The 14,160-nt window shown below is 51.2% G+C and overlaps 1 protein-coding gene across 1 annotated transcript in view; it reads right to left on the bottom strand.

Moving 5' to 3' along the window:
• LOC142485096 (TRPM8 channel-associated factor homolog) overlaps positions 1-13,955 on the bottom strand; it is a 36,100-nt gene extending 22,145 nt beyond the window's left edge. The window contains exon 1 of the mRNA XM_075584306.1: positions 13,778-13,955. Within this exon, the coding sequence (XP_075440421.1) occupies positions 13,778-13,954 (177 nt within the window). The 5' untranslated portion in view covers position 13,955. The remainder of the gene's footprint in view (positions 1-13,777) is intronic.
• Positions 13,956-14,160: the final 205 nt, after the last annotated feature.

Below are 14,160 nucleotides of genomic sequence, written 5' to 3'. Positions count from 1 at the left end.
ATAATATCCCTCCTCGCATCCACCGATAAATGATAATAGTTGTGGAACAATCAAAAAGGCAACTGGCTGAAGGTGCATGCTGGGAGGCAAAGAGCATGGTTGTCTAGACTGAGAGCTCTCTGCCCCGCTGCTGAACAATTTAAGAAAGAAACTTTTAAAGCAGGCAAATAAGCCCAGAAAGTGCACCACAAGCTTAGCAATATAGGAGGATGTCGAAGAAACTGACAAAGACCCCGAAACAAATGGGATTACCGGAATACTTTGGAAGTTCTAGGAGAAGCAAACCGGGCCCTGCAATGGCACAGCTTTCAAATCAAGGATCTGACACTGAACATGACGGGGAAGAAGAGGAGAGTGACAACCCTGAATTGATGCCAGTTAGGGTCTGTGACTTTAATCGTCTTTATACAGACCTAAAAACGCTGCTGCAGGCAGAAATCAGGGAGTTAAAGAAAGAAGTGGGATCCCTGGGGGAGCGGACCGGCCATATTGAGAAGCAGCTGGACCTCAATATCAAAGCCACAAAGAAAGTGGACAAAAAAAACACCGATCTCCAACATCAAATTAATGAGATTAGAGAGCGCCAGGAGGACACTGAAAACCGAGATCGGCGGAATAATGTGCGCATTAGAGGGGTCCCCGAGACAGAAGGTGACTGTGAAGCATATGTACTGCGCTGGATGGAGTCCCTGCTAACGGAGTTACCCAGGGAGCGACTGGAAATGGACCACTGTCACCGGGCGCTGCGGTCGAGGCCCCTAGAATCAGAGCAGCCGCGGGATATAATAGTGTGGCTGCATTATTATAGCACTAGGGAAGCTGTACTCCGCAAGACCCGAGCTAGCCCCGCACTGGACTTTGAGGGAGCTCGCCTGTTAATATTTCAGCACTTGTCCCCAACCACGCTGTTACGACGCAGGAATCTAATCCCCATTACAAGGATCTTGCAAGATAAGGCCGTCCGGTACCGCTGGACCTTCCCATTCGGTCTGCTGGTGGTCCGGAATGGGAGGCCAGTCTCCATGAGGGACCTGGAGGAGGGGGATGCCTTCTTACAGAAGCTGGGACTGAAGGAAAACCAGCCGACGCAGAGGAAGCCCAGGACCCCACATGGTCCACAGCGGGATGCTCCCCCAGGCCTGGTGTTAATAAAGATAAAGACTGAGGGGGAGGACGTGAGGTAGAGGGGTCGCCAGTTTTAATGTCTCCCAGTTATCCAGTTATCCAAGTTATTACACCCCCCAAGAGACAATTAAAGTTGCCTTTACACCACGCTCCACGCTGAGGAACCCCCACAGTAATGGGAGAAGAGGGGGATTGGCCCACCTATATGGACGCAAGAGCAAAGGGCACGTACCTGGGGCCCCGAGTTGGAAGATGGCGGCTGCCACGAGGCTGATGGAGGCGCCTGCTGACACGCAAACCCCGGATACCCATGGAGCAGAGGAGGAGAGCGCGCGCTTCCCTTCAATTGGTCGCGAAATGGGATCCAAGATGGCGGAGACCGGACGTCCGGTGACGTCAGAGGGCGGAGCGGGAGCGGCCATCTTGGAGGTGGCAGAAGTGCCACTGATAGTGAGGGACAGCAGCCACCGGAAGTAGGGAGAGTGGTGGAGGCGGGCAGCAGCAAGGCATACCGGCGCAAGACAGTAACCGGACAGCAGCGCGAGCGGCAGAGGCGACGGCCCAGCACACCCCGGCCCAAACAAGGGGGCAATAAGAAAGGGAACAGAATGGGTGGCAGGGGGCAGAGAGAAGGGGCATGGAAGAGCGGCTGCTAAGGGGAAACCAGGCAAAGGGGACAAATGCCCAGCTGGTTGGTGCTAGGGATGAGGGAGAGGGGGAGGGGCAAAGGCAAGTTAGTGAGAAGGTAGGGGGTAAGTAGGTGATAGGGCCAGGGAGGTAGGTAGGCAAAAGGAGACAATGGAGGTAAGGGATCTAAAAGGAAGGTGAATGGAGCCAGCGAAGGTAGGGGGAAGTTATAGAGACAGTGGAGGGAACAGGGCAAGGAAGTTAAGAGGAGGAGAAGAGGGGGGCTAGGTAAGTAATAGAAGGATGGGGGAAGTTACGCGAGAGGAGGAGAAGCAGGGAAGACAGGTGGCGTAGGGGGCGGGAGCAGTAGGAGGAGACGGGACACAAGGAAGTTAAGGGAAGACAGAGGAGGTAAGTGATAGGGAATAGTGGGGTAGCAGTGGCAAGTGAGGAAAGAAGGAGGAGGGCAGGGTTAGGGATGAGCGAGTAGACAGGAGCGCTAATGATGGAGGTATAATGCAGAGTGAGTAGGTGAAGTGCAGCAGGACGGTGGAGAGGGGGAGGGGAGTTGGATTGGGAAGGTTCAGGGTTACCCCGAGAAGTGTTGCAGAAAACAAAGAAGCGGCAGGGAAACTAAAACCACGAGAGAGTGGATTCATCTGACATCACAGCGTGGATGCTCAAGGGACTGGTGGGGGTACCAAGTCTCAGCAAAAGGGAGGGAGAAGAAGGCAATCTCTGAAGGTGGTGGGGAGGGTTCTGTTTGGCACAAAGATAGCAGAACGGGAGGGTGCTACAGTTAGCAAAATATATATTTTTTCTGATATAGTTGCATGTGTTAAAGGCGGGCGGGGGTATCAGGACAGAGACCTGCTCCGCGGTCCGCATGGGCCTCAGGCCTGAGCCGGGTGATATTCAGACCCATGGCTCTGGCGAAGTCCTTTGGGGTGGGGGGAGGAGGAGGGTGGGGGAGGCTCGAGGTGAGCGGTACCCTGCCCTGCCCCTCCAGCACCCAAAGGCGATGAACTCGGTCTCCAGTTGGCTGGGCCAAGGATCCGAGGTCATTATATGTGTGTTAGTTGTGTGGTTTTGTGTTTGTCTCTCCCCATGTTTCCTCTTGTACTCCTCCAGCCCTAACCCTACCCAGGCTGAGGACACCCGAAAGGAGCGACGATGGCTGGAGCCACCTCACCACAAGGAACCACACGGAGGCACAGTTAAGGTACACCGAGGCAGTAGCTCAGCGACACCCTACAAATGAGTAAGGAAATAATGGTCATTTCACATAACGTGAAAGGCTTTAACAATCCCATCAAGAGGAAAATAGCATTCAGAGATTACATTCGCAAAAATGCCGATATCGTCTTCCTACAAGAAACTAATTTCTCCCAAAATAATCACCCCAAATACTTAGATAAACATTTTAGATCGTATTATTTGGCCTCTGCGCCTGTTAAAAAAAGAGGGGTAGCAATCTTAATACATAATAGGCTATCGCTACAAGTAGCTAAGACCCATGTACACAAAGATGGGAGATATATCATATTAACAGGGACAATACAGGGTCAGCCCCTAACATTAGCTACAGTATACGCTCCATGTGAGCACGCCCCAGAGTTCTATATACAATTTTTCAAACTGCTACACAGCAAAGCACAAGGTAATATTCTGTTAGCGGGGGACTTCAATAGAACACTAGACCCAGACTTGGACAGATGCACGGGGACTAACCAACCACTGAAACAGGACATACTAACAATCGCCCAGGGGATGAGGGATTGCCAATTAGTGGACATCTAGAGGGAGCAGAATCCTATAGCGAGGGAATATACCTTCTTCTCACACCCCCATAACAGATACATCAGGATAGATTACTTCCTGATATCAAACAGGGTGGTCCCAGTGGTCTCCCGCACAGGGATTCATGACATCTCTTGGTCAGACCACACACACATAGAGCTGCGGTGCACACTGAGTTCGCTGGACAGACCCGGAGTGAACTGGAAACTAAATGAGCTCCTACTGAAAAACCCGGTAACCGAACGGGAGATAGGGGATAAACTGAAACAATACTTCGAAATCAATGAGGGAAGTGTGTCCTCACATTCGACACTATGGGAAGCCCATAAGGCGACGATGAGAGGGATTTTGTTGAATTTGGCCGCCAAAAAAAAGAGAGAGAAAGAGACTAAGATAAAAGAGCTGAGGGAGAGACTGGCACATCTCTCAGAGGCCCACATCGCCCATAAACAGGATTATATCCTGAAGGAGATATCGGACACCAAAATTAAACCCAATCTGTTGCTAACCTCCGAGGCTGAAAGAGAGTTGGCATGGTCAAGGCGTAAGTTTTACGAAAAAGCCAACAAGCCAGATACCTTACTTGCCAATAAGCTACGAAATAGGCTTCCAAATTACTGTATCTCATCGATTCGGACCCAGGGGGGGACCTTACCTCCAATCCTAGAATGATCGTGGAGGAATTTAAACGATATTATGAAACTCTCTATGATGGAGATAAGGTCAGCCACACACAACAAACAGGAGAGAGACTTAAAGTCTTTTTAAAAGAGGCACGATTACCCAAATTGAGCAGAGGAGAGAGAGAAGCGCTACAGGGGGACTTTACCTCAGAAGAACTAGCTGAGGTAATAAAGTCACTTAAGCCAGCCAAGGCTCCAGGTCCGGATGGCTTCTCAATATTATAAAAAATACCTGAAAACTTTAGCCCCCCAACTACTGAAATTATTCAATGAAATTCTCGCAGGGGCCTCCTTCCCAACTCAGATGCTCCAGGCTTCCATCTCACTGATCCATAAGACGGGTAAGGACCCGGCAGACTGTAAGAGCTACCGGCCCATCTCCCTGATTAATTCGGATGTAAAAATCTTCTCTAAACTTGTAGCTAACAGGGTGGGTATCGTTCTTCCCAGACTAATACACCCAGATCAGGTGGGGTTTATCGGAGGCAGGCAAGCGGCAGACAATACCAGACGGATAATTGATCTGATTGACTTGGCCAAGAAACGTAATATCCCGTCAATGGTATTGAGTCTGGACGCGGAGAAGGCCTTCGATAGAATAGATTGGTCCTACCTGAGGGAGGCATTGAGAGCATTTGGCTTTGAAGGACGGATTCTCGAGGCCATCCTGGCATTATACAACGGCCCTACAGCTAGGGTCCGACACCAGGGCTTCCCCTTGGATCAATTTAAGATCTGTAGTGGGACAAGACAGGGGTGCCCTCTGTCCCCGCTGTTATTCGCCCTGTGTATCGAACCTCTAGCAGCGCATATTCACTTAAGCCCCGATATCTCAGGGATAGAGGTAAAGGACCAAGCTCATAAAGTAGCGCTGTATGCGGATGACGTGATCCTGACACTGTCTAAACCCTTCACCTCCCTGCCTAATGTCTTTGGGATTTTGGGAAAATGTAATCAAATTTCTGGGTTCAAAATCAATCAGACCAAATCAGAAGCCCTCAACATAAATCTACCATGACTAGTAGAAAAATTGATAGAAATAAATTTCAATTTCAAATGGCAAGCCTCCTCTATCAAATATCTCGGGGTATATATTACCAGAGATTATAATTCACTCTATAAAGCAAATTACCCGAAATTGTTCAGGACTCAAAGGGAGGACCTCAGAGTATGGGCCGGTTATGGTATTTCACGGTTCGGGAGAATTCATAGTATTAAAATGAACCTGCTCTCCAGGGTGCTCTATCTCTTCCAGACCCTACCGGTACCGTTGGTTAACGCTGATGTCCTCTACTTACAGTCTCGAATATTGAATTTTATTTGGAACAACAGAAGCCCGCGAATTGTGAAGAGCATATTAAAAAGACCAGTCACAAAAGGGGGATAAGCGGTACCTTGCTTGTTGGCATATTACAAGGCAGCCCAATTGAGCAAAATTGTCCAGTGGTACGCAGACCCGCCTTTGCGGAGATGGGTGGCACTGGAGAGAGACTGCTGTGCACCAGTTGAGCTGCACGATTTAATCTGGCTACCCAAAAGGTGTGGAAACACAATAAAGATGCGGCTTCAGGCCGTGCCGAACTCTCTGGCGGTATGGGAGAATTCCAAATTTAGACATACGCTTACCACTAAACAATCCCTGATCACCCCATTACTCAAGAATCCAGATTTCGCTCCGGGGATGCTTAGTAAAAACTTTTTAATTTGGTCTCAGTCGGGTTATAAACGACTCAAAGATCTGGAGGGGAGGAAATTTATTAAAACATTTGAGCAAATTAAATCAGAAAAAGAGTACCAAACTCGGAACTATTTAGATACCTCCAGATCAGAGCTTTTTACAATAAATTCCCAATTCGACCCCCAAGAATGAATTTTGAGCAAATGTGTTCTAGAGGAACGGACACAAGGGGACTAACCTCTAGGATGTACATGGAAGTGATCTGTCCTGGAAAGACTGACGAACCCAGACTCAACTACATGACGAGATGGGAGACTGACTTAGGGGAGACACTAGAAGACGAAGACTGGGATCATATCCTTCAGGCTGCAGCCAAAAGCTCGGTCTGTGCCACGCTAAAGGAGAACGCATTTAAGGTCCTCATGCATTGGTATCATACCCCACTTAAACTATCTAAATTTGTTAAAGGGTATTCGCCGCTCTGCCCAAAGCAGTGTGGAGAATCAGCGGATTTGAAACATATGCTGTGGTCTTGCCCGAGGGTGGTCCCGATTTGGGAAAACATTAGGGAATGGTTACAGAGGATCCTAAACTTGGAGATCCCGCTGGATCCGTGGCTGTTCCTTTTGGGCAGACGAATCCAGGGACTGCCAAAAAGCGCCACACGATGTGAGATCGCAGCAGTATGGAAACGAGATGAAATTCCAGTTATCCCCAGAATTCGGAATAGAATTTGGCACGTGTGCCAGATGGAACAGTTGACTAGTTGGGTCAACGACTCTGGCTCAAATTTCCTAAAAGTATGGGCGCCATGGATTGCCCAAACAGACATCCCAGGGGTAGATGCCGACACAATCCTGCATTAATAGAGTTGATTGCGTTCTCCGATGACGGGACAAGACTCAGGCACTATCAATTAGGAGACAGGTAGGACAAGCCCCGAGACTAGATGACAGGGCAGTGAAGCCTCCAATCCTAGGAAGGATACAGCTGCAAGGATGAAATCAAGGATGCAACATCCATACAACAGGTTCAAGGCCGTCCCGCCCCCCCCACCCCCCCTTTTTTCCTTCCTATGTAAACCTACTGTTGTCTTGTCCAAGTCATGTGGGTTAGGTTTGTCAAGTCCAGTGTGTAAATGTTGTGAGTCAAAGTTGACAAATGTTGGTGCTCTATCCCTGCACCTACGGCATTGGAGGCTGTACTTATATGGGTAATGTGATACCAAACTATGGAATGTGGCACATTGTATGCTCTGTAAAACCCAATAAAAACTGAAGTTGAAAAAAAAAAGGCAACTGGCTAATCTCATATAGCACCAACATTTTGCCTGCGTGGTACTCACGGTTACCCGCTTGCGAGTCCTGGGGTGTGGAGAAGGGAAAAAGCTGTGTCAGCGACGTAGCTCAAGGCTGTATTCACAGCTGTTGAAGAGAGACCTGGTAGCTGCTAAGACCCTCTTCGATAGGCTGACAGGTGTCTGAGAGCCCCGACGGTTAAGGAACCGTCTGCGTCAGCTGAAGCCTTGTGTGGCCGCCGCCGGGGAATCAGCTGGATGCTGCGTAGCCTTGCTTCTATGTGAACTCTCTGCACCATCAACAGGAAGCAGGAGATAGAAAGCAGATAGAGTGGTCTCCAGCACAGCGTGCATCTGTGCGCATGCTCAGGTTAGTAGATAGTCCCAAAGGGAAAACCAGAGCACAGCTAACCAAATGAACTGGTAGAAGCAGGATTCAAAAATCAAAAATAACGTTTATTAGCTAAAAACAGGTACATGGATAGTCTTGGCAGGTACTCTGACGCGTTTCACGCACAGGGCGCTTTGTCAAAGAGTAATCTGCTCTTACAGCAGAGAGATCAGAGAGAAGCGATCCCTCTCTCGGTGTCTCCCCGCACAGATCTTACAGCAGAGAGAGCCGAGAGAAGCGGTCCCTCTCTCTGTGTCTCCCTGCACAGCTCTTACAGCAGAGAGATCAGAGAGAAGCGGTCCCCTCTCTGTCTCCCCGCACAGCTCTTACAGCAGAGAGATTAGAGAGAAGCGCGCCCTCTCTCTGTATCTCCCCGCACAGCTCTTACAGCAGAGAGATCAGAGAGAAGCGGTCCCTCTCTCTGTGTCTCCCTGCAAAGCTCTTACAGCAGAGAGATCAGAGAGAAGCGGTCCCCTCTCTGTGTCTCCCCGCACAGCTCTTACAGCAGAGAGATCAGAGAGAAGCGGTCCCTCTCTCTGTGTCTCCCCGCACAGCTCTTACAGCAGAGAGATCAGAGAGAAGCGGTCCCTCTCTCTGGGTCTCCCCGCACAGCTCAGCAAAGATATCAGAGAGAAGCGGCCCCTCTATCTCTGTCTCCCCGCACAGCTGAGCAGAGAGAGCAGAGAGAAGCGGTCCCTCTCTCTGTGTCTCCCCGCACAGTTCTTATAACACAGAGATCAGAGAGAAGCGGTCCCTCTCTCTGTGTCTCCCCGCACAGTTCTTATAACACAGAGATCAGAGAGAAGCGGTCCCTCTCTCTGTGTCTCCCCGCACAGCTCTTACAGCAGAGAGAAGCGGCCACTCTCTCTGTGTCGCCCCACACTGCTCTTACAGTAGAGAGAAGCGGCCCCTCTCTCTGTCTCTTCCAGAACAGATCTTACAGCAGAGAGATCAGAGAGAAGTGGTCCCTCTCTCTGTGTCTCCCCGCACAGCTCTTACAGCAGAGAGATCAGAGAGAAGCGGTCACTCTCTCTCTGTGTCTCCCCGCACAGCTCTTACAGCAGAGAGATCAGAGAGAAGCGGCCCCTCTCTCTGTGTCTCCCCGTACAGCTCTTACAGCAGAGATCAGAGAGAAGCGGTCCCTCTCTCTGTGTCTCCCTGCACAGCTCTTACAGCAGAGAGATCAGAGAGAAGCGGTCCCTCTCTCTGTGTCTCCCGCACAGCTCTTACAGCAGAGAGATCAGAGAGAAGCGGTCCCTCTCTCTGTCTCCCCGCACAGCTCTTACAGCAGAGAGATCAGAGAGAAGCGGTCCATCTCTCTGTATCTCCCCGCACAGCTCTTACAGCAGAGAGATCAGAGAGAAGCGGTCCATCTCTCTGTGTCTCTCCGCACAGCTCTTACAGCAGAGAGAGCAGAGAGAAGCGGTCCCTCTCTCTGTCTCCCCGCACAGCTCTTACAGCAGAGAGATCAGAGAGAAGCGGTCCATCTCTCTGTGTCTCCCCGCACAGCTCTTACAGCAGAGAGATCAGAGAGAAGCGGTCCCAATCTCTGTGTCTCCCTGCACAGCTCTTACAGCAGAGAGAAGCGGTCCCTCTCTCTGTGTCTCCCCGCACAGCTCTTACAGCAGAGAGAAGCGGTCCCTCTCTCTGTGTCTTCCCGCACAGCTCATACAGCAGAGAGAGCAGAGAGAAGCGGTCCCTCTCTCTGTGTCTCCCCGCACAGCTCTTACAGCAGAGAGATCAGAGAGAAGCGGCCACTCTCTCTGGGTCTCCCCGCACAGCTCTTACAGCAGAGAGATCAGAGAGAAGCGGCCACTCTCTCTCTGTCTCCCCGCACAGCACTTACAGCAGAGAGATCAGAGAGAAGCGGCCCCTCTCTCTCTGTCTCCCTGCACAGCTCTTACAGCAGAGAGAAGCGGCCCCTCTCTTTGTGTCTCCCCACACAGCTCTTACAGCAGAGAGATCAGAGAGAAGCGGCCCCTCTCTCTCTGTCTCCCTGCACAGCTCTTACAGCAGAGAGATCAGAGAGAAGCGGTCCCTCTCTCTCTGTCTCCCTGCACAGCTCTTACAGCAGAGTGATCAGAGAGAAGCGGTCCCTCTCTCTCTGTCTCCCTGCACAGCTCTTACAGCAGAGAGCAGAGAGAAGCGGTCACTCTCTCTCTGTGTCTCCCCGCACAGCTCTTACAGCAGAGAGATCAGAGAGAAGCGGTCCCTCTCTCTGTGTCTCCCCGCACAGCTCTTACAGCAGAGAGATCAGAGAGAAGCGGTCACTCTCTCTCTGTGTCTCCCCGCACAGCTCTTACAGCAGAGAGATCAGAGAGAAGCGGTCCCTCTCTCTGTGTCTCCCCGCACAGCTCTTACAGCAGAGAGATCAGAGAGAAGCGGTCCATCTCTCTGTGTCTCCCTGCACAGCTCTTACATCAGAGAGATCAGAGAGAAGCGGTCCCTCTCTCTGTCTCCCCGCACAGCTCTTACAGCAGAGAGATCAGAGAGAAGCGGTCCATCTCTCTGTATCTCCCCGCACAGCTCTTACAGCAGAGAGATCAGAGAGAAGCGGTCCATCTCTCTGTGTCTCCCCGCACAGCTCTTACATCAGAGAGATCAGAGAGAAGCGGTCCCTCTCTCTGTGTCTCCCCGCACAGCTCTTACAGCAGAGAGAGCAGAGAGAAGCGGTCCCTCTCTCTGTGTCTCCCCGCACAGCTCTTACAGCAGAGAGAGCAGAGAGAAGCGGTCCCTCTCTCTGTGTCTCCCCACACAGCTCTTACAGCAGAGGGATCAGAGAGAAGCGGCCCCTCTCTCTGTGTCTCCCCACACAGCTCTTACAGCAGAAAGATCAGAGAGAAGCGGTCCCTCTCTCTGTCTCCCCGCACAGCTCTTACAGCAGAGAGATCAGAGAGAAGCGGTCCATCTCTCTGTGTCTCCCCGCACAGCTCTTACAGCAGAGAGATCAGAGAGAAGCGGTCCCTCTCTCTGTGTCTCCCCGCACAGCTCTTACAGCAGAGAGAAGCGGTCCCTCTCTCTGTCTCCCGCACAGCTCTTACAGCAGAGAGAAGCGGTCCCTCTCTCTGTGTCTGCCCGCACAGCTCTTACAGCGGAGATCAGAGAGAAGCGGTCCCTCTCTCTGTGTCTTCCCGCACAGCTCATACAGCAGAGAGAGCAGAGAGAAGCGGTCCCTCTCTCTGTGTCTCCCCACACAGCTCTTACAGCAGAGAGATCAGAGAGAAGCGGTCACTCTCTCTCTGTGTCTCCCCGCACAGCTCTTACAGCAGAGAGATCAGAGAGAAGCGGTCCCTCTCTCTGTGTCTCCCCGCACAGCTCTTACAGCAGAGATCAGAGAGAAGCGGTCCCTCTCTCTGTGTCTCCCCGCACAGCTCTTACAGCAGAGAGATCAGAGAGAAGCGGTCCCTCTCTCTGTGTCTCCCCACACAGCTCTTACAGCAGAGAGAGCAGAGAGAAGCGGCCCCTCTCTCTGTGTCTCCCCGTACAGCTCTTACAGCAGAGATCAGAGAGAAGCGGTCCCTCTCTCTGTGTCTCCCTGCACAGCTCTTACAGCAGAGAGATCAGAGAGAAGCGGTCCCCCTCTCTGTGTCTCCCCGCACAGCTCTTACAGCAGAAAGATCAGAGAGAAGCGGCCACTCTCTCTCTGTCTCCCCGCACAGCTCTTACAGCAGAGAGAAGCGGTCCCCCTCTCTTTGTATCTCCCCGCACAGCTCTTACAGCAGAGAGAGCAGAGAGAAGCGGTCCCTCTCTCTCTGTCTCCCTGCACAGCTCTTACAGCAGAGAGATCAGAGAGAAGCGGCCCCTCTCTCTGTCTCCCCGCACAGCTCTTACAGCAGAGAGATCAGAGAGAAGCGGTCCCTCTCTCTCTGTCTCCCTGCACAGCTCTTACAGCAGAGAGATCAGAGAGAAGCGGTCCCTCTATCTGTGTCTCCACGCACAGCTCTTACAGCAGAGAGAGCAGAGAGAAGCGGCCCCTCTCTCTGTGTCTCCCCACACAGGTCTTACAGCAGAGAGAGCAGAGAGAAGCGGTCCCTCTCTCTGTGTCTCCCCGCACAGCTCTTACAGCAGAGAGATCAGAGAGAAGCATTCCCTCTCTCTGTGTCTCCCTGCACAGCTCTTACAGCAGAGTGATCAGAGAGAAGGGGTCCCTCTCTCTGTGCCTCCCCGCACAGCTCTTACAGCAGAGAGATCAGAGAGAAGCGGTCCCTCTCTCTCTGTCTCCCTGCACAGCTCTTACAGCAGAGAGCAGAGAGAAGCGGTTCCTCTCTCTCTGTCACCCTGCACAGCTCTTACAGCATAGAGATCAGAGAGAAGCGGTCCCTCTCTCTGTCACCCTGCACAGCTCTTACAGCAGAGAGAGCAGAGAGAAGCGGTCCCTCTCTCTGTGTCTCCCTGCACAGCTCTTACAGCAGAGAGAGCAGAGAAGCGGTCCCTCTCTCTGTGTCTCCCACACAGCTCTTACAGCAGAAAGATCAGAGAGAAGCGGTCCCTCTCTCTGTGTCTCCCCGCACAGCTCTTACAGCAGAGAGAGCAGAGAGAAGCGGTCCCTCTCTGTGTCTCCCAGCACATCTCTTACAGCAGAGAGAGCAGAGAGAAGCGGTCCCTCTCTCTCTGTCTCCCCGCACAGCTCTTACAGCAGAGAGAGCAGAGAGAAGCGGCCCCTCTCTCTGTGTCTCCCCGCACAGCTCTTACAGCAGAGAGAAGCGGTCCCTCTCTCTCTGTCTCCTTGCACAGCTCTTACAGCAGAGAGATCAGAGAGAAGCGGTCCCTCTCTCTGTGTCTCCCTGCACAGCTCTTACAGCAGAGAGAGCAGAGAAGCGGTCCCTCTCTCTGTGTCTCCCACACAGCTCTTACAGCAGAAAGATCAGAGAGAAGCGGTCCCTCTCTCTGTGTCTCCCCGCACAGCTCTTACAGCAGAGAGAGCAGAGAGAAGCGGTCCCTCTCTGTGTCTCCCAGCACATCTCTTACAGCAGAGAGAGCAGAGAGAAGCGGTCCCTCTCTCTGTCTCCCCGCACAGCTCTTACAGCAGAGAGATCAGAGAGAAGCGGCCCCTCTCTCTGTGTCTCCCCGCACAGCTCTTACAGCAGAGAGAAGCGGTCCCTCTCTCTCTGTCTCCTTGCACAGCTCTTACAGCAGAGAGATCAGAGAGAAGCGGTCCCTCTCTCTGTGTCTCCCCGCACAGCTCTTACAGCAGAGAGAGCAGAGAGAAGCGGTCCCTCTCTCTCTGTCTCCCCACACAGCTCTTACAGCAGAGAGATCAGAGAGAAGCGGTCCCTCTCTCTGTCACCCTGCACAGCTCTTACAGGCTAATGTGCTGCTTTTATTTTTATTACTAGGATTAAAACAGGGAGTCTGCGGAGCTGAACTGCATTAATTTCAGGTCCGGGACCCCTGTTTCCCGAGGATCAGGCCCCTGTATCGGGTTCCAGTATCTCCTGCAAGTTTAAATGTCCTGTGTCACGGCCCATTATTATTATTGCTCAGCTTATTAACATCTGCCTTTCTAAAATGTTAAGTCTTTGTTGAACTCATATAATATTTTTTTAATACTTTTTTTCAAATGAGACCATGTTATGATCACTGTTCCCAATTGTTCCAGGACTTCACTGTTTGTTATTTCTCCTACATTGTTTGATATTACCAAATTCAGTATTGCCCCTCTCCTGGTTGGTCCTCAATAATTTGGGTCATGCAATTGTTTTTTAACACCCCCAAAAAAATGATTTTCTTTAGTTGTAATCTAATCTCATTGCTCCAGTCTATGGCCGCATAGTAAAAATCACACATTTTGCAACATGACTTAGTTTGCTGATGATACTAAATTGTGTAAGGTAGTAGAATCAGAGCAGGATGTAATTTCTCTTCAGAAGGACTTGGAGAGACTGGAAACGTGGGCAGGTAAATGGCAGCTGAGGTTTAATACAGATACATGTAAGGTTATGCATTTGGGATGCAAAAATAAAAAGGCGACTTACAAATGAAATGGAGATATATTGGGGGAATCCTTGATGGAGAAGGATTTAGGAGTGCTTGTAGACAGCTGGCTTAGCAATAGTGCCCAATGTCATGCAGTAGCTGCAAAGGCAAACAAGATCTTATCTTGCATCAAACGGGCAGTGGATGGAAGGGAAGTAAACATAATTATGCCCCTTTACAAAGCATTAGTAAGACCACACCTTGAATATGGAGTATAATTTTGGGCACCACTCGGGGTTGCCACCTCTCCGGGTTTCACCCGGAGACTCCGGGTTTGGCATCCCCTTCTCCGGGCTCCGGGTTTGCCCCTGAAATCTCCGGGTGGGCGGGTTGTTGCAGACAGGGCAGCACGAGTAAGTGAGTTCACATTGCTGCATCACTCACAGATCCTCTGCTTTTCTCACGGGACTATCTGTGTGCACTTCACAGCCTACTACATCCGGGTCACAGCCCTATGCTCTACTGCACATGCTCACAGGTAGGGGATCATGGGAGTTGTAGTTTTTATTAGACAAGATCGATTGGCAAACAAGCAACCCAGTAACATTCTTAGAAACCCTGCTAGAGAACACACACCACCCCC

The sequence above is a fragment of the Ascaphus truei genome, unplaced genomic scaffold (genome assembly GCF_040206685.1).
Source record: "Ascaphus truei isolate aAscTru1 unplaced genomic scaffold, aAscTru1.hap1 HAP1_SCAFFOLD_536, whole genome shotgun sequence".
NCBI classification, from domain to species: Eukaryota; Metazoa; Chordata; class Amphibia; order Anura; family Ascaphidae; genus Ascaphus; species Ascaphus truei.
Note: the sequence above shows the minus strand (reverse complement) of the source record. Positions and strands in the feature narration are given on the sequence as shown.